Source organism: Grosmannia clavigera (assembly GCF_000143105.1).
Source record: "Grosmannia clavigera kw1407 unplaced genomic scaffold GCSC_113, whole genome shotgun sequence".
Lineage (NCBI taxonomy): Eukaryota > Fungi > Ascomycota > Sordariomycetes > Ophiostomatales > Ophiostomataceae > Leptographium > Leptographium clavigerum.
The window spans coordinates 1,169,681-1,188,913 of record NW_014040831.1 but is presented as its reverse complement, the minus strand read 5'-3'; the positions used below and the strand labels follow the sequence as shown (position 1 = coordinate 1,188,913).

The 19,233-nt window shown below is 52.6% G+C and overlaps 6 protein-coding genes across 6 annotated transcripts; 3 read left to right on the top strand and 3 right to left on the bottom strand.

Annotated features, from left to right (window-relative positions):
- Positions 1-712: 712 nt before the first annotated feature.
- Positions 713-2,431, top strand: CMQ_3611 (upf0187 domain protein membrane protein; the record flags this gene model as incomplete). The annotated part of the gene is made up of 6 exons (XM_014319549.1): positions 713-910; positions 1,001-1,151; positions 1,217-1,301; positions 1,362-1,484; positions 1,540-1,784; positions 1,959-2,431. 6 exons carry the CDS (start codon positions 713-715, stop codon positions 2,429-2,431), a joined length of 1,275 nt encoding a protein of 424 aa, XP_014175024.1.
- A 475-nt stretch (positions 2,432-2,906) lies between these two features.
- Positions 2,907-4,816, bottom strand: CMQ_3795 (siderochrome-iron transporter; the record flags this gene model as incomplete). The annotated part of the gene is made up of 2 exons (XM_014319733.1): positions 2,907-4,455; positions 4,521-4,816. The coding sequence occupies 2 exons, from the start codon at positions 4,814-4,816 to the stop codon at positions 2,907-2,909; spliced, it is 1,845 nt and encodes a 614-aa protein (XP_014175208.1).
- A 707-nt stretch (positions 4,817-5,523) lies between these two features.
- Positions 5,524-6,183, bottom strand: CMQ_4004 (esterase/lipase; the record flags this gene model as incomplete). The annotated part of the gene is made up of 2 exons (XM_014319942.1): positions 5,524-5,748; positions 6,103-6,183. The coding sequence occupies 2 exons, from the start codon at positions 6,181-6,183 to the stop codon at positions 5,524-5,526; spliced, it is 306 nt and encodes a 101-aa protein (XP_014175417.1).
- Positions 6,184-8,116: 1,933 nt separating this feature from the next.
- Positions 8,117-9,473, top strand: CMQ_3834 (uncharacterized protein; the record flags this gene model as incomplete). Its single annotated transcript, XM_014319772.1, has 3 exons — positions 8,117-8,498; positions 8,565-8,686; positions 8,898-9,473. 3 exons carry the CDS (start codon positions 8,117-8,119, stop codon positions 9,471-9,473), a joined length of 1,080 nt encoding a protein of 359 aa, XP_014175247.1.
- Positions 9,474-10,687: 1,214 nt separating this feature from the next.
- Positions 10,688-12,086, bottom strand: CMQ_3364 (uncharacterized protein; the record flags this gene model as incomplete). The annotated part of the gene is made up of 2 exons (XM_014319302.1): positions 10,688-11,995; positions 12,057-12,086. The coding sequence occupies 2 exons, from the start codon at positions 12,084-12,086 to the stop codon at positions 10,688-10,690; spliced, it is 1,338 nt and encodes a 445-aa protein (XP_014174777.1).
- Positions 12,087-14,076: 1,990 nt separating this feature from the next.
- On the top strand, positions 14,077-18,945 carry CMQ_4009 (transferase family protein; the record flags this gene model as incomplete). Its single annotated transcript, XM_014319947.1, has 6 exons — positions 14,077-14,470; positions 14,540-14,925; positions 15,041-15,740; positions 15,806-15,858; positions 15,946-17,124; positions 17,209-18,945. 6 exons carry the CDS (start codon positions 14,077-14,079, stop codon positions 18,943-18,945), a joined length of 4,449 nt encoding a protein of 1,482 aa, XP_014175422.1.
- Positions 18,946-19,233: the final 288 nt, after the last annotated feature.

Sequence of the window (19,233 nt, the reverse complement as noted above, 5' to 3'; positions counted from 1 at the left end):
GGAGGAGACAAGCAACTAACGGACCACTGAACGCATGGGTCACCAGATCCTGTAAAGCCTCTGGCTACTTCGTATAAATCTGTGGCATCTGGCCCACGGCCGTATCTTCCGTGCTGTTGGAGGCCTGCATGGACCATCTCTGGAAAAGCATGTGGGAGGATTGTTGTAAACTTACGGAGTAATCTACACCGTATTCGTACATTGTACTAAGTAGGGGGCGGCTTCGAAGTAGAAGCCGCAGCCGGTAGTCTGTGCGCTATCTTATGTCAATTGGGTAGAGGGAGTTTGCTAGCTTGCGCTTGGCGTTCGGCCACGTATTTGTGATATGTTTTTACATGGGGCAAATCCTACGCGTAAAACGGTTTCGTATACTTCGCAATACGTATCCCTGTGCTCGCAAATTGCGCTTTATTCACGGTAGGGTTCTCCTTGGGGGATACGAGTGCCGAGAATTACACGTTGCTAGTACGTAGTATCAGAGTGGACCAGCATCCAGGATCCTGTTTCGGCCCCTAAAATAGACCCCCTGAAAAGCGTTTCTGACAGGAGCTAGAAGAGACAAACAGCTCCCGTCCTTGGGGTCGCAATTTACTTCCTTCTTTTATTCTTCTTTTAATTCTTTTCATACAGTTTTTATTCAGTACTCTGTACAAATTGGCCGACATAGCTGGACTCTACTATCTGCATAGTCGGCGCCCTACCATTTTGCACGATGGCCGACGGCGAGACGATGACCGGCAATGCCTCTACGGAAGCGGATGACCATGGATTCGAGTACGCGGGAAAGCCTTCGCACCTTGTCGTCAAACCGACACCTGGGACAGACGAGGAAGCTCTTAGGAGCCCCATCGGGCACAAGCCGATCCCCTTCAGCCGCCAGCACAGCAAGATAGACCTCGACGACTACTTTGTGCGTAATTTCCGGCTCCATTCTACCCGCCAGCAAGCAACATCCAAGTCTGCCGATAATCGCCACGTGAACTAACACTACCTGCGACAGTCTGGTCCTCGAGATGTTCTGAGGCACTCCAAGTGGCCCCTGTTCCTTCAAATGCATGGTAGCATCCTACCCAAATTGATCGTCCCTCTGCTTTGGCTCGGCGGGTGGGCCACGTGCATCACTTGTATTTCCTTCATGACGAACGTGAGCTGTAAGTTCGGCGCGATCCAGACGCTCTCTCAATCCGTCACTCAAACTGACACTGTTCTGCAATAGTGGGAATCAATTCTACGCTTCTGACCGTCACCGGTTTTGTCGTCGGTCTGGCCTTGAGCTTCCGAAGCTCCACGGCCTACGAAAGGTGTGCATGATACGGCGCAGGCAACACGTCACCATATCATCGCTTACTAATACTTGACAGATACAACGAAGGTCGGAAGTCATGGGGCCAGCTGGTCTTGACGTGCAATGTTCTGGGTCGTGTTTATTGGTTGCACTGCTTAGAGCGAGAAGAACACAAGGAAAAAGACGTTCTTGCCAAGCTGTAAGCTTACCAGAAGATAGTCCGCTGTATTATCTGCAGAGACTGACAAGTACAGAACCGCCATCAACCTCTTAAATGCCTTCGCCGTTGCTCTCAAGCACAAGCTAAGACACGAGCCCTACACAAACTACGAGGACCTTGTCAACCTTGTTCCCCACATCGACACGCTCGCCGGCGACGCGACTCGGGCGGATCCCAACAGCGCCAAGGGATTCAAGAAAGGCGTCTTCAAGACGGTCGGCTCTCTTCTGGACCTCTCTTTCGCGGCCAGCAACCCGAGGAAAGCGATAAAGAAAGCGCGTCGACCATTGGGAAACCTGCCTCTGGAAATTCTGTCGTACCTGGCTTCTTTCGACAAGACGAAGTTATCAAGAACGGACAGCTACCTTACCCTCTGCAACAGACTCTAGCGTGTAAGTTCTTGGTCGTCTAATTTATACCTGGAAGCACGGTACTAATGGGCTGAATGTGCAGACACCAATATCACCTCCCTAAACGATGTCCTGGTGCAGACAGAGCGCGTGCTTACCACACCTGTCCCGGTCGCCTATGCCATTGCTATCAACCAAATTACCTGGATATATGTCACGCTCCTGCCTTTTCAGCTGTTCAATTACCTAGGGTGGGTGGCTATCCCGGGAACTATGGTGGCCGGCTACATCATCCTCGGCCTTCTTTACATTGGGTCCGAGATCGAGAATCCGTTTGGCAATGATGTGAACGACCTGCCATTGGAGTTCTACTGCACACAAATCGCACAGGAGCTGGACGTTATCACGTCGAAGCCGAAACCGGCCAATGCCGACTGGATTGAGACTATCGATAACAAGGTTCTCTGGCCGCTGAGCTCCAGCGGATATAACGTGTGGGCCAACCGGGGCGAGAGCAAATTGCGCGACGCACTGAAAGCTAAGTGTGAGATGGCTTTTGAGGACGAAAAGCCGTAAGGCAACTGCATTTGAATTGCATATATCACGGCGTCGGTACGGTCTAGAACAAAAGCGACAAAGCAACCAATATTATTCTTTAATTCAAGCCAGAGAACCCTCCGCGGCAAATCAAGTTGTCATATTTCCACCTGTGTGAGCCAGAGATAGCTATTAGAAAGAGAGCATTTTCAGCATTTGTATTCATCTATTGGCGATGCAGTAGTGCCTAATACTGAATTTCCAACAATCTTTTTTTACTGGCATATTTCTTCAGCTCGTACTAATTGTTCTGAAACAGTATGCTCTAAAAGGCATGTGAATAGTTTGGTAGCCTTCCCCTCTGATTACAACAAATAATACGAGGAATTGTTTTTGCAAGTCTTTGTGCCGCAAGATCAGCAGATAAGCAAAGGGAAGGACCGTATCAATAACTAAATATACCAATAAACGAAGTGGGTGGGAGAGAGCAGTGTATAAGTTATATAGATGCGTCCTACAAGACAAGGCCCTTGACTTGCCTCCTGTCAACATCATAGTTCTTCCAGATGGCAACAGCCAGGAATGCAAGGCCGACAATAGAAACTGCTGCGATGCATAGATACTTTTGGCTCTCTGTCCATGCATAGTCGATAGCAGTTCTGGCCGCAGTGCCGATAGGGTACAGTAATTGTGTTGTCGAGCCACCGAGGTAGATGGTGAGATAGTCGGCCTTGGTGTCGTCAGGAAGGGCCTTGAGCAGAGCCGACGGGAAAGTATTGGAATAGATGGCCACTGCCACAGCATAGCCGATAGCACCGCCGAGACTGCCGAAAAGACTGATCAGGGCGATGACCATGGGAATGCCTTCACGATCGGCAGCAGCCATGGCAGCCATCTCGTCACCAATAACCAAGGTTCCACCGCCAAAAGCAATCAATATCTGGCACATAATCAAATATCCAATCTTGCTATCGCTGCCACGGAAGTGCACCATCAGGCCGGCTCCCAGTACCAGAAGCGGAGCGCCAAAGAAGAGGCAGACCTTCTTAAAGTACTTTGTCTGGCGGATCCAAACACCAAACAAGACAGCCCATATGGTTGACCCAACACTGTAGATCTGATTCATGTATCCAGTCTTGGCCGTATTGAGATTGTAGACCACCTGGAGATAATAGTAGTAGTATGTGTCCCAGGCGGCATAGTTGAAGAAAATGACAGCTGACAGAACACAGGCACCGACGACGGTCCGCTTCTTGAACAGCTCCCACTTGACGAAGGCGGTCTTGGCCATAAACCTCTCCCAGAGCGCAAACACAGGCAGCAGCACGGCACCAAAAACAATCATACAGATGAACGTGGGCGACGAGTAGCTCCCGTAGCCGTATATCTCTAGGCTAAAGGGCAATAGAAGAAGAACAAAGACGGCCATCAGAAAGAAACCACCAACAAGATCAAACTCGTAAAAGTAGTGGACAACAGATTGCCAGGTTGTACGACCGCTTCGGGTCCGCACATAAAGGCCCATCTTCTCAGCCTTGCGTTGGTAGAACTTTAAGACAAGGGTTAGAGGGGTAAATGTGAAGAAGACGATGATGACGAAGCAACCATAAGACCATCGCCACGTAGAGTGCTCATAGAATGCCTGGGCGATCAAGGATCCTGTAAAGGCGGTGCAGATGCTAGGTGTGCCGATAAAGGCGTATGCAAATGCCCGGTTTCGTAGGCCTGCAGAGTCGGCAACAAAGATGCTGAGAATGAAGTTGACAGACGTGTACCCAATATAGTAAATCGTGTAACCGGCGGCAAAGCTCTTGGCGCCATTGCAGGAAGCGAGGATGATGATTCCAACGAGGTAGACAGTGAGGACGACGAGAAAACCTTCGGCACGGCCCCAGAGGTTGAGGGTCTTGGCAATGGGCAGCTGGATAACACCCGAGATGATAGAGCCGATGATGTAGGCCTGGGAGATCTGCGGTGCGGATGAGAAGTCGGCGTATGCATAGTACATCATGTTGCTGCCGACAGAGGACTGAAGTGCGAGGATAAAGAAGCAGAGACATATCCTTATTCAAAGAGTTTTCTTGTAAGCATCATGTCATCGCAGCTTCTTTCATTTTCAGGCACTTACCAGGCATATGTGTAGTATAAGGCGGCCGTGGACCAGACCAGAGCAACGGCCTCGGCCTTTTTGACACCAGTCTGGGCATCATCGGTGATCTCGTTGGGATGCTCGACAATTTCTCTTTCGTTCCTTTCCTCCAGGCTCAGTGAAGAGGATGCTGTCTCAATGTCTTCTGTCGGTAGGCCGGCCTTCTTGTCGGTCGAGCCGGGGCTATCGGACATGGCCATTGCAGCACCGACACTAGTTTTACCATCTGGGCTGATCGTAACCATGATGTGCGCAGTGCTGTTGTGGGATGCCATTTTGTGTGGGGATGAAGAATTAGTCAGAAATGAAAAACAGCCAAGTTGTATGTCCCCGACTTTTGCTTCGTAGAAGCCAAGCCATCGAAGCAATCGAACCTGGTCTGCGGTCTCTGAGAGCGATATCACGCCGAGTGCGCATATACGATACAACCGCCGGAAAGGTGAAAAGTCTTACCAAATGAGCGACAGCTGCACTGAGCACGAACTCCCCGTTCACTGCCATTTTCGTTGCCGAACAACTCACTGTGGCCGCGCACTAGTTTCATGAAAGTGAGCACATTGGATGGATCCGGCTTAGTGTGAGCGTGTTTGCGAATGTTTATGCATCCCATCAGGCTGCAGAGTCTGTAGTTGGCCAGTTCAGCTGGCCATCCGCTCAATGTCTGGATCTAAAGTTCTGTATACCCATCTCTGTCCCATTCAAAGTGGACACGGGAATGAAAAGGAGGGTTCTGCTCTGTTTTTTTCTATTTTCTACCTTGACGTCATCTTATCCACACAGCTTCATTTTATTGATTTAATCGCATCTATGTATGCTAAAATCTGGCAAATCAGATTCAACCCGGAGAAAAACCACCTCTATTTAACTCGCTCAGTTGACGCAGTCTCGTGTGATATACCAGTCAATACTACCCGCTACTCGATGCTCTTACAGCATGCTCTCCCGAGTGCTGACCGCCCGTGGGCAACACATCCCGCTTCAGTCAGGCCTTTTTCGTCTTGATGGCCGCATGGATCAGCGGCACGTCGGGATTGTCCATCCCGTCGAAGAGGTGGAATGCCCCTGGCCAGACGTGCAGCTCGCATGTAGACCCACAACGCCACATGTTCGTGGCGTAGGCCACGACCGGATCGCGGAACACATCGCACTCGCCGACGTCGATGTAAGCTGGCGGAAGGCCTGCGAGGCTCTCTGCCCGGTATGGTGCCTGGTAGGCTGAGATCTTGTCGGTTCCGCGATCTTCTCCGACGACATGTGTCCAAGCCGCCCGGTTCCAGGGTAGGGTGCAATGTCTTATGACCGATGGAAACAAAGATTATGAGAGATTATGAGCAAGATAAGAGGCGTCAGCACTTCTTACGTAGTATCGATGTTTCTACCTTGACACCTTACAGAACCGAAATAAAACAGACACGACGAGACACGACGAAGGACCGGCACGACAACGCAATATATGCCTTTATCATTGTTGCGATTATATTCTTGCCTTTAAGTGCCACCACTAGCATCTTCAATAAGCACCAACGACGTCCGCAACATAAAGCTAAACCAGTGGGCATACTGGGCTGCTGCCGTGCTCGTGAAAGCCGTTGTTATATTCTTTGGCCTGTTGTGGACAGGCGAGCTTGGCAGCATTGTGCATTGGGTCCAATCCTTTAGCAAGCGCCAGCAGGGCTACAGAATCCTGCGCGATAGCCTGCGTGAGGATGACGACTACAACTTACCTACTTCTTTACCGCGGTCCGGCTACCATAGGGAAAAGATTATGTATAGCAGTTCCGACTACTAGTAGAGGTGGGCTGCACTATGAAACTGTTTCCTATTCTATGATAGCACTTGTTGTTCTTCTGTTATCTTTAGGTTCTTATTTCACATCCCTGTTTCGGTTGAAGTTTTTCTACTCGGTTTCAGTGACTGGTGGCCTGGCCATCTTTGTGGCTGTCTTCTGCTTCTAGTGTAAGAAAGACTATGACAGTCCTCACCAGGTGGATTATTTTTCCGAAATAGAGACGAATGGACACCGAATTTCATTTCCGTGTGATTGATGCGCCTTACTTGTTATATAGATCTTCGTCAGCCAGTGTTTTTGAATCTGTATATGGCGTGATTATGTACTCCGATCCAGCATCCAGATTAAGCTTCCGAGATCAAGTGGTACCTACAAGAGGCCATTCACTGTCAACCTGATCTTGTCGATGTGAATAGTGTCGAAGAAAGCAAGAAAAAGTTGTCTGACATTGTAGAAGACATGAAATCCCAAGTATGTGCCACGTTACCTCGGCCAACCTGCCGACTCTAGAAGTCTAACCTCGTATAATGACTCGATCCACGCGGAGCAACCTAAAGAAAGTAGTGCTCGAAGTCGGCGGCAAGTCTCAGAAGCATGCCATACTCCAAGGATTTCTCCCTTTTCTCGATCCTTTGTAATTGCCAGTCTACTTTTTTCTCTTAGGAGCGCTTCCTGCGGCCTCGTTCTCTTCTCTCTTTACTAAAACGCTATGCGCCGGATTACTTTCCGGCTCCGAATTCTCAAGTAGAATAAGTTTTCAATATCCGTCATCGCTAAGCAGCTGTTTTACAAAGCCTCCCTTTGAAGCCTCTTCTCAATTCATAAGTCGCAACGTTTTATAGTCGATTGTAGTTCGTTGTCCAATTTCTCTATAACTAAATAACTGAAGAGGCAACAGTTAAAGCAAGTAAGATGTGATTATTTCGCTTAGTACAGGTCCGCGTAACGGCTTATTACCTTTAGGTGTAAGTAGTAATATCGCTACAAACGCTGCCCTGACTAAGAACATCACGGGTACGGAGTACCCAGGCTTACCCTCTTTCTTATACCAGGTGCTCGATTCCGTGGTGCAAATTAAATACGTTCGGGTGCTCGGTACAGCGCGTAAACAATGGAGGGAGAACAGGGCCCAAGGTGCAAGGAAAAGGTGGGTAATCCAAGTACGGAGTAGTCTATTGCCTCTTGCCTTAGTATCTTGACTTCGCAAGTCTACGAAGTACATAATTGCTCACCAATTAGCGTCGGTGGTTTAGTGGTAAAATCTGTCGTTGCCATCGACAGGCCCCGGGTTCGATTCCCGGCCGACGCATTTTTGTCACCTTTTAATACTCCGTACTCTGCACAGAGTACGTGATAAGGCGAAGATCGTTGTATTAAGTAGTAAGAGATGTGCACCCCTAAGACCACCTATGCTAGCCGCACAGGAGTAGAGTAGTATAAAAGTACTTCGCTATATTTTTCAACTATTTAACTTAATTTATAGTAGCTGTTTAAAGATAAAGCATTTTAAGTATCTTTTATATGCAGGTCCTATACAAGCAGTACCTGATCAGGTAGGCTGGGTGATTAGGTATTCTGGGGAGCAGCAACTTTAGTTGGTGCACGTTCTGCGTGTTCTAATTAAAGTGGGGCGTGGCACGGTACGTACAGATCAGCCCTGTCGAATGTCATGCCTTTTCGCCTTACTCCGTACATTAGGCCCTCTTTCGCTACCGACTAAACCAAATCCGTCCTCTCTTTTATTCTTACCTATCAACATCTCTCCTTTCGGCCTGCCATCATCACGATGGCGTCCTCTTTTATCCACCAAGCCCTGGACCAGTTCTTGGAACAAAACCCGCCAAGAGAGTACATCAACGCCCTCAAGTCATTTCTCGATACTCCCTTTCCTACCATGCGCAGCGCCACGTGGATCCCATCTGCAGATGAGGTGGCGATTCGCCAGGACCTTGCAAATGAGCTTCTTAAGAACATCCAGGCAACTTACCCGATGCTTACTGCCTTTACCGCCGTGCAGGTCTCTATTCTTTTGCTTATGCCACTTGATCTGCTTCGTGATCTTGTGCGCAACACTAAACTCGGTCCTGATGCCAACGTTGGTCACGTTCTTAACGCTATCGCAGGCTTCCATTGGGTGCGTGAGAGCATGCGAGACCTTATCAGATACTGTGAGTCCTTCCTTTTTGAAGCTATTTTTTATTCCCTGCCTATGCTAACTAACGGATACCTTATAGTTCTACAAGGAAAACACCCGGATGCAGCTACGAAAAAGCGAAAGGCTCCTAATAAGGAGCGGCATGCAGTTGAGGGGCCACCCGAGTCTTCTACACATCGCAACGAGGCGGAAAAACAAATGGTATTGTCCGCTAGATCCGCATGTACATCTTTCGCTGTCCTAACTTTGCTAGTGTCTTGAGAGGGATAATCGCATGTGCGTTCTAACACACACTATACACCCAGAGGCGTGTCACATTGTGCCATTTGCGTTTAATTCTTGCACGACGAACATAATCCTGTATACGTCGCGGTTTCAAACTTGTTTGCAAATGTTTTTTCCTCCCCCCGAGGTCATTTCATACGTCTCCCTCATCGAGGCCAGCTTAGGCACCTCTGATAAAGCATGGAACATGATTTCGTTGAACCCATATTTGCACGCGTGGTGGGCAAAGCCACACTGGGGAATCGAGTGCTCCGGGATTGTGCCGCGGGGGGAGAAGCATGCCGTTGTGATACTATTTCATTGGATGCCGCACAAAAAGGGGGACCCACGGCGGACGATCCGGGTCGAGCCAGGAACAAATGACTGCCAGAGGATGGCAGACGCACTAGCGGAAGGGTCATACGGGGAGGGCCGCGGGCCTGACCTGAAAGGCTATGCCAACGCCATCCAGCACAGTTCGTTTAGACCTATTGTCACTGGCCAAGAGTTCGAGATCGCTCTCGACACGCTTGAGGAGGCCAATAATATGCGCAAGATGATTAACATCCAATGGGCTTGTGTGCGAGTGGCAGCCATGTCTGGTTCTGCCGGCCCAGACGACTTGGACGAAGACTTTTCAGAGTTTGATTTCGAACGGGAGGCTTTCGAGAGGGAGATGATGCTAAAGGGGTCCGACGACGACGACTATTCCACTGACAACTAGAAGAACTCGTGTGCCATTCAGTCTGAGGACGGCGCTTCTGGGGCTCTCGGAAAGGGAAAAGCTGCTATTATGCCCTAGTAGCCCACACACATGTTCCCGAGTCTATGCCTAAGTCTAAAGCACAGGATTTCGTGGGCTGATGCTCTGCGCAGTTCGGTATGTGGTGGCGGCAAAGGGACCCTGAAACAACTTAAACACAGTTTGCCGAGGAGAGTCCGCCGGTTGAGGTCGCCTCGTCGCTCGTTTATTATGACATACACAAGGCTATTCTTAAAAGGTGACGACGATGATGACGACCAGGACAATAAGGCTGCCCCTTGTAGATTTCTAGAGGTTACCTAACCTCTGCCGTTTAAATTTACTAAATAAGACTAAGCTCTAATCTGCGCGCAAATTGCGCACAGTCTAGACTCCAGTTAACCACCCTACGAAACATTATCACTATATCTTCTAAAGAAGCTCACTACAAAACGTACAGCTAGTCTAGACGTATATCCTACAAGGATTACTGTGCAGGTCTTACACTAGTATCACGCAAAAGGCAGCACCTTTGCGTTACAGGCTAGTAGTGCATAGAGTAAAAGCTATAAAAATTAATTTTTTGTATAGATATCAGCTTAAGAACGTGCAGTGGCTGCTTTAGAATACCAGACATTGTGTAGAGTGTTAAGTGTGTTGTGTGCAATGTTGTGCTTTGTGTAACATTGTAGTGTGTGTAAGTTAAATATTGGTCTAGAGATTTTCCATCCTTAAGACGGCCATCGCCTGTAGTTATATACCACTTGCCGGGCAAAAAGACTGACCAAACCTTATGATGCCACCCGGAAGTCCGGCCTACTCACATTCCGTCCCTCTTGTCCCGAGCACCTCTGATCTTCCGTCTTTGCTTTTCTCCTAACAACGACCACACCTTACCAGTTGCGTAATAGATCTGTAACCACATAAAAGGACCTGCAGCGCCTGACACAGACTCGTTGGTGGGACCAGCAGATCAGCCAATAGTGCTAGAGCCACCTGTACCCAACGAGGCCATTTGACCCTACCTTCCCCTGAAGAGCCTAGAAGCGACCACATTGTCACGTTATTGTCTCATGATCCTGCTCGCAGATCTGTGCAGCACAGCAGCACCATTCGTGGCATGGTCCCATTCTACAACTGATGACAGCAAAGGCCTCTCTCATGTAGTTACTCTTGTATGCTTAGTCAAAGTAGTATCACCAACTGGGTGCAATCCAGTAGTCTCGGGTTCTCGTGGTGTCGGCGTCCTTGAATATATCAATCGATCCCTGGACCCCTGTCTCGCAAACGGCCCAGACGCGACTCTCGACCAACTCTCGCCAGCGATCAAAGAGCCTCTCCAGCCGCTGCGCCCTCCACCATTCACCCCCAAACGGTTTGAAACCATGCTGAAACAAGTCGGCGACACTCTTCTTTTCGACGTAACCACCATCACTCTTCTTGGCCCCAGAGTCCTCCTGGCCGGCTTCGCGAAGACAATACGGCAGGAGCAGCCGGAAACCTTCTTCGGCATTGTCGACAGCAGTGCGCTCCACCGACTCGCTGTAGAGGCCTGCCGGTACGGAATGGTCTCCGGCCGGCACACCATCAGCGAAAGCCCGACAGAAGGGATTGTGCGAGATGTATCGGCTGTCCGAGTCAAAGTTGACAGTGCGGTCGCCCTCGGCGGAAAAGATCAGTACCGGCGGTATAATGTGCTGGCCGTCGTCTGCAGAGGCGTAGTCCATGCGCGTGAATCTCTGCTGGCGAGCAAAGCGCGCCGCATCGTGCGGCACAAGTAGGCCGGGCGCAATAGTACTGAACCGAGGCGGACGTATGTGGGTTAAGAAGCTTCGTATGAAGCAGTTGGCTGGCACGGCAGCAGCATCCAAGTCGGCGTCGCGGAGCAGAGGACTGGCGCTTTCCGGCAGCAATGAGCCCTCGGGCATGCGGCTCTCAATGGCAGAGGCTAGCCTGTTGGATGCAGCAACGGCGCTGTCGACCTGCGTTGCGCTGTATGCGTGCCATGTCCAAGGCCCCAACTTTTCGTTTGTGGCCTTTTCTATTCTATTGCCGGCCGCATCACCCTCTTCACTCCCAACACGCTCGTCGCTATCGTCGCCATCGCCTTCGTCCTCTGGGGATGCCGTGATCTTTCCGATGCGGATCATCTCAATCCACTGGGTGAGCACCGTCTCCAGCGGGTGCCAAAGGTCGCTATGCTGCTCGGGTGGCTGTGAAAAGTCGAGATCTTCTATTCCAAGCGCCATTGTGGCACGGTGGGTGCGCTGATCATACACGAGTCCGGTCGAATGCCCAGCAAGGCCAATGTTTGTCGTATACAGCACGACAAAGCGGTCAGCCTCGCCATTGCTGACCCCATCTTGGAACATTTCCGACGGCTCGGCGATGCCGGAAACCCAAAAGTAAAAGGTCCACATCTCTTTTGGGATCTCGGCTGCCTCGAGGAAGGCAACGAGAGAGTCATGTAGCCGGTCACGGATCTCGTCCGCGTCGTCATAGCGCTCAAAGAAGGGATTATTGTTCAAATCATCCAACGACCGCCCGTCGGCCAGCTATCCGTACCGGAGGATAAAGTTGTGCAGTGCTGCGCATCGTGCGTGATCCAGCTGGTCGTTGCGTGCTGGATTCTCAGGCGTGACCAGAAAGCTTTCAACATTAGGGAGCTGGAGAAGTAAAGAATCTTGCATGGTAAATTGTAGGCCGGTATAGTTAGACTGTACAATCTTGGATAATAGTGTGATGACCACTAGCAGGCCGGTCAATAAGATCATTAGGAGGGAAGACCTGTGAAAAATTGCACTTTGCTGGAAATAAGATGGAAGATATAGAGTATTCGCGACAAAGTACGAATATTTAAGCTGCCGCCACACATCACGTGGTCCTCCTTCGTGGTATTATGACAGGGTTGGGGCATACATGCTTCTGTCAAATTATGGGTGCCCAGTATTAAGCGTGTGTGTATTGTTGTCACTTCATGTCAGATGAGAGAGTGGAAAAAAAATAAGGCGATGATTGAGGACAGTTCAGACGTAACAGATACGCTGCTCTCTCTGCATTCGTGGAAGAATGCTTTGGAGATGGACGGCGACAGGAAGCACGATAATGGAATACAACCGGAGTGGAAATGGGACCACCAGTCCACTCCATCACAACTGTTGTGGGAGCACTGTGAAGGCTCGCATCGATGGGCATAGGGTGCAGCTCCCACACGTCCGGGAGAAGGGAGAACTTTTTGTCTGAAATGACGACGGGCGAAGAGGCAGGCGATGTGGCAGAAACGGCCTCCAAGGCACTGTGAAACTCCCTGTGAAAGATCAGACAGGCCACACCGTCTCCAATAGCATGATGGAAGGAATGAGGCAGTAAACTACCGCCCCTCGCCCCTCGCTTGGTGTCTGCAGAATGACGGGGCGCTAGAATGGCAACGTGCCGTAGTCAGACATGAAGTTGGTGTTGTGCTGATCTTGAAGAATCGAGTCCAGCCCCCTGTCCTCATCCAGCCGTATTCGTCCAGAGGGCGCGATCGCTTGCGAGATTCGATGCACTGGTTGAGATCAATCCAAGGAAGAGAAGAAAAAGAGGCATCAGGAGAACCTTCATTGACTGGGATAGCGATTAAGATACGTGCTTACGGACCACAACCTTGGCAGCGGCGAGAATGCAACGCTGCAACTCTGACGCAAAGGGCGATAGAGGTCCAGACAGCCTGTAAAGGGCCGATAGGCCGACATTGTTGAAGGAGCTCATATGGTGGCATACTGCCGATACATGCTCCAATTTGCCCGTTGAAGCCTGTCCACCGCGAGGCCCAGTTCAGTATCTGCGTACTTTAAGGCTGCAGCATACCTAGAGGCCGCAGGTTTCTGAGGAGGCTTATGTCTGCTGTTTTGAGAGAACGTATCTTTGACGGATGCTTGTTTCTGCTTGGAGGGATAATTCGTCGAGCCTGCAAATCCACCTATAGACGAACGAGAACAGGTCCGTTTAGATAGCAGAGTTGGATCTCTCAGCCTTGGTCTTAGGAGAGGGAAGCGACTGCCAAGGCTTATATGGCCGAGTAGTCGGCGCTTTTTCTCCCATCTGTGCTTGTCCATGAAGCCACCTGTAACAGTTTCTGTCGAGGCGATTTTTCCGGCGTCGGCTCGCGTGCTCTTGGAGCTCTTGGAACTGACTCAAATCTGCTCAGGCCGTGGTGGTAGCTGGGCCAGCCTGCATAGTCGTCAGCTCAGTCTGCAGAAGCCGAACCTTCTCAAACGCGCTTGTGCTCTAGTGTTTTGATCGGTGACATATTTTCTCCATCGTGATGATTCACAACAATCTGACTGCATAGGAATAATGGCCTTCACCAAGAGAGGCAAGGTCAAAGAGTAAGACTGGGATATGTGCAGCCGAGCCCAGGAATTTCGTAGATAAAACGGACATGACTGCCTGTCTGTTTTGCTTCTAGAAAATAGAGTCGAGTAACTGAGGATTCGCCTGGAATTGCTTGATATTAGCTCGGCCATCGATCATTTGTCTACACCGCCGTTCTCAGGACAGATCTGCAGTGTACCAACAGTCCAACTCACTCCGGTCCAGCCCAATGGTTCAGAAAGCCACAATGCAAGACGTGCAGAATTCCGGAGACAATTCCGCAGCTGGTGGTGGCAGCAGCCAGACGGCTCGCCTCATCCTGGACATTATTAGTGAATATGCACTCAACAAGTTTGATAACGCAAAGGAGCAGCAGCAGGGAGGTGCAGCCCATTTTCTGGCAATCATTGGCTGGTCTATCGAGGCTGGCACCCCGGTTGAGACATGTCTTCCGGCCTTTCCGTTCAAGTCGGCCAACAAGGTGTACAAGGTGTTGGGAAGTCTGCCGGACAAAGCCGAAGAGCTGGCCCTGGACCGGCTCAACACTATGTGCAACCGCATTCAGGAAATTTACGCAGCCGGAGCCCGAGTGACGATCATCTCAGACGGCATCACATACAACGGTGAGTTGGATGTTAAGACATGATCTGCCCACCATTATTGTGCGTCTTCTGATCTTTCTGATTTTCCAGACCTGCTCTGCATATCCGACCAAGAGACATGGGCGTATGGCGAGGCGCAGCGCAAGATGGCCGTGCAGAAGCAGTTTGACAACATTGGCTTCTCGCGGATGCGCGACCTGCTCGAGGTGCCACAGCTGAAGAAGATGCGGGAGATTACGTATGTGGCCAACTGCACCAACTTCCGCCGGCTGTTGCTCAACAAGTACGGCCGGGACGACCTCGACATCGACCAGGAGATTGCCAGCAACTCGGACACGAAGCTGACGTATCTCGGCTACAAGCGTTTCCTCGAGTCGGATTTGAAGCACATCTTTCCCCGAGGGGCTGACCGGACGGCCAATGACTATCGGTGTGATTGCAAGTACCTTGCGAAGCAGATGCTGATCCGGGGATATGTGAGTTTATACAAGCATGGAAAAAAATGAAAGAAAAATGAAAGAAAATATAAAAAAAGAAAGAAAAGAAAGAAAAGACCTTCTAACCTTGCCGGCCTTTGCCGGCGCCGTCAAGGCGGCCTTCCCCCATCACCTGCGGCTGTCGATCCACGAGTCCATCTGCGGCACCAAGGTGTCGATCAGCCTGCTCAACACGCGGACCGGCTTCACGACGCCGTGGCACTGCAGCGTGGCCCAGCTGGCCGACGGAACCTGGATCAGCGCACCGATGGGCGAGTTTGCCAAGGACGACCGGCTCGAGCTCGTCTTCTCGGACGATGATGTCGGCCGGCCTAGCCACTTTCGCGAAAAGCAGCGCGCCGGCGACGCACCGGGCATTGGTGAGCTGTCGGCCAGCTACCTCCAGCCAGCGCGGCCACTCAGTGCCAGCACGTATCTCAGCGGAGCCCTGACACCCCAACAAGAATCGCCCAGCAGCTCGACCGCATCGCTGTCGTCGCCGTCGCAGTCAGACTGCCAGAGCAGCACAGGGTCTCCTCCCAGCTGCGCCTACTTGCTACTCGCGGACGCCGATGCCGAGACGACTGCATCGCCTCCATATGGAAGGAGGCTCATCCCACAGATCATGGACAGCCTGGCAGCTGCTGAGCCCGACCGCGTCGTATTCTCGCTGACGACAATCGCTAGTGACACGCTGCAGTACCAGCCGGTGACAGCGCGGAAGTTTGCCCAGGCCGTCGACAAGACCGCTTGGTGGCTGCAGGGACAAGTCGGAAAGCCCGACTCGATCCAAGCTTTGGGTTACATTGGACCACGTGAGCCGGATCTGCTTCTCGATCAACTTTTGTCCGTGCCGGCCAACTGACTCTCTTGATCTCAGACGACTTGCGACACATTCTCCTGACGTATGCCTGTGTCAAGGTTGGCTATGCGGTACGTCTCCTATTTAACTGCTAGGTGATGCACCTCGGACTGAACCAACATGTTCGCGCAGGCTCTCTTCCTTTCGCCCAAGAATAGCATAGAAGGCGGGCTGGCCGTGCTGGAGGCAACCGGATGCAACGTCTGGGCGAGTGCCGGCGACATCACCCCGGTTTCTCTGGTCCAAGACCTGCTGGCAAGGCGGCCGATGAAGGTTCTGCACATGCCACCATGGATGCCGTGCGGCTGCTGCCACCAGTTGACGGCTGTGACGGGCTGCTGCCGTGGACGACGGACTGGAAAGTGGGCGATCGGATCTACTCGGCCTTTCCGATGAGCCACGGGGCCGGGATGATCATGAACGTCCTGATGCCGGCTCTGTTCCGCCTGCACTGTATCCTGGGCCCGAAGGGGGTGCTGCCGAACATGGGTCTCGTCGAGAGGCTAGCCGAGACGACGACCATCGACATCTGGAGCTTGGTGCCGTCGCTGGTGGACGAGCTCGGCGAGACGGCCTCGGTGCTGACTAAGCTGCGGCCGTCCAAGTTCATCTGCGCATCGGGCGGTCCGGTCAGTCCGGTCAGCGCCGGCAAGGTCAACCAGGTGGTACGCGTGCTCAATCTCACGGGCACGACGGAAGGTCTGTTCATCGGCAACCTCGTGCCGCCGCGGGAAGACTGGTTCTGGTTCTGCTTCCACCCGCATGCCGGCTTCGAGTTCCGCGAGCTCGAGCTCGAGCCCGACACGTTTGAACACTGGGTCCATCGCAACGCGTACTGGCCACTCTTCCAGGGCATCTTTCACACCTTTCCCGACCTGCAGTCCATCAACCTCAAGGTCCTGTACGTGCGCCACCCAGGGAAGCCAAACTTGTGGGCATTCAAGGGCCGCAGTGACGACCTCGTCGTGCTCTCCAGCGGCTACAAAATCTCGCCTCTCGACACCGAGGCCCTCGTCACCACCCATCCAGCTGTCCGGGGCTGTCTCGTCTTTGGCACCGGAAGGCCGCAGGCTGGCCTGCTGATCGAGCTGCACGACGGTTCCGACCAGACAGACCACCGGCTTCTCGACAGCCTCTGGGAGACAGTCCGGCAGGCCAACAGCCAGTCGCGCCACCAGAACCAGCTGCTGCGCGACTTTGTTACCATTGCTGAGCCCGACAAGCCCTTCTTTCGCACCGACAAGGGCACGGTCAAGCGGTCAGCCACCCTAGCCCTCTATGCCGACTACATCGAACGCTTCTACCACTCGCGCAGCGACGACCACATTGTCGGCCCCGTCACCATCCATGGCGGCTCTTCTGCAGCGGCCGTCGAGGCCTGAATCCGCGACATCCTGGCCTCGTCGCTGCCCGGTATCCAGGACGTTGCGGTCGATGCGAACCTCTTCGACCTCGGACTGGACTCGCTGGGCGTCTTTTCTGCGGCCAAGACCCTCCGGACAGCCACCGGTCTCACCGACAAGATCGCTCCCCGTCACTTGTACGCGAACCCGACGCTCGAAAGGCTGACGGCTGCCGTGCAGATCTTGCTGGCTAGGACCGAAGAAGTAGCGACATCACAGGCTGCTGCCCGGCCTTTTGCAAGCATGGAGGCCCTGGTCCGGCAGCACAAGGCGCGCCAGTCGTTCCGGCTCAATGCGCTCGACTATGTCAATCCGAATCACGGCATGGGTCTGGTGTTCTACCTGCCGCTGAAACCGGGCGTCGGCTTCCGGCAGGCCTTTGACCACCTGCAGGCCGGCCTGAATCGCACTCTGGACATGATCCCGGCCCTTGGCGGCAAGGTCATGCGCTGCTCCGAGCAGGAGATCGGCTTCGTTCAAGACGACCTCTGCGTCACCATTCCGCCTCTCGCCATGGCTTCTTTGGTCCATAACCGACTGGTCTGCCGGGACCTCTCGGACGTGCTGCCGTCGTTTGTCCACCTGCGCGACCACGGTTTCGCACCATCGGCCTTCCACGATAGCCTTGTTCTGCGCGATGACCCCTTTCCCCAGCTGCCCGCCGACATCTTTGTGGGCCAGGCCAACTTTGTTCATGGTGGCTGCCTCCTCGCCGTCGACATCAACCACTGCTGCCTCAATGGCCTCGGCGTCATGGTCGCCATCAAGGCCTGGGCCGAGAACTGTCGCTTCCTGCAGGGTGACCAGGCCGCCAATTGCAGCTGGTACGATCCCGAGAGCTTCAACCACAGCCTGCCTGAGATTATCCACGAGCACGAGGGCTGGTCTCGGCCACTGTCCGATATCGATCCCGAAACCTGGGCCTTTCTGCCGTTCTGCCCTCCAGACGACCGACTTCCTCGGTCAGCCTTCCAATTGCACTCTGTCTGGCCGCCGCCACCGGCTGATCGGCCTCTCCGGACGACCCTCTTCATGATCCGGCCCGAGAAGCTTGCCCAGATGAAGCGCGACGTTCTTGCCGACCAGGCGGCCCAGGGCATCGCTACACCCGCCAGCTCCATCAGCGATATCGTCCAGGCCTTCTTCTGGCGGGCCGCCATCCGGGTTCGATACCGCATCGCCACCGAGGCTCACGGCCGCTCTTTTGGGCCCGACGATGTCTCCATACTTGAGCTGCCCTCCGACGGCCGTCCCTACTTCTCTTCCTTGCTTCCATCTACGTACATGGGCAGCCTCCTCCTTCTCAACCACTCTAGCATGCCCGTCGAGCAGCTCTGCGCACCCAACACAACCATCGGTCGCGTCGCCTTGCTTCTACGCCAAGCAGCCACCCGAATCACCCCCTCGCTCGTCCACGACGTCTTCTCCCTCCTGCAGTCGCTCCCCGATCACCCCCGCTTCTCGACTGCCAACATGGGCCTCGACCACATGCACGCCATGATCTCTAACCTGATGCTCTTCCCCATGGACGACATCTGCTTCGGCGACAGCCTCTTTGCCAACGCCGGCTCGCCTGAGTCCATGCGTCCCCAGCTCGAACGCGGCCATGGCCGCTTCCGCTTCCTCGTCGTCTTCCCCATGAAGAAGGATGGCGGCATCGAGCTCGCGTTGGGAACCCACCCGGAAGAACTCGACATGTTCCTGGCCGACGACGAGTTTACAAATTACGCCGATCTTGTTGACAGGGCAGAGTAGGAATGGCTAGCCGCGATGTGTACTTGTGATTGAAAGTTTTCTTTTAAGGTACACTAAGCAACAAGTGGTGCGCACCCCAGGAGGAGCACTAAGAACCTCTGTCTTGGATAGCAGGCCATCATCTGATACAAACTTGGTCCAATGTTCTAAATAATCAGAGTGGGATATATGTAACCAATGCAATGATACTCTGTATGGCTCAGTCTTCAAAGTACCACAGCTAAGGCAAAGCGCAGTACGGAGTGCGGAGTAGATTACTTCGTACATAGCAAACTGTACCAAAAGATA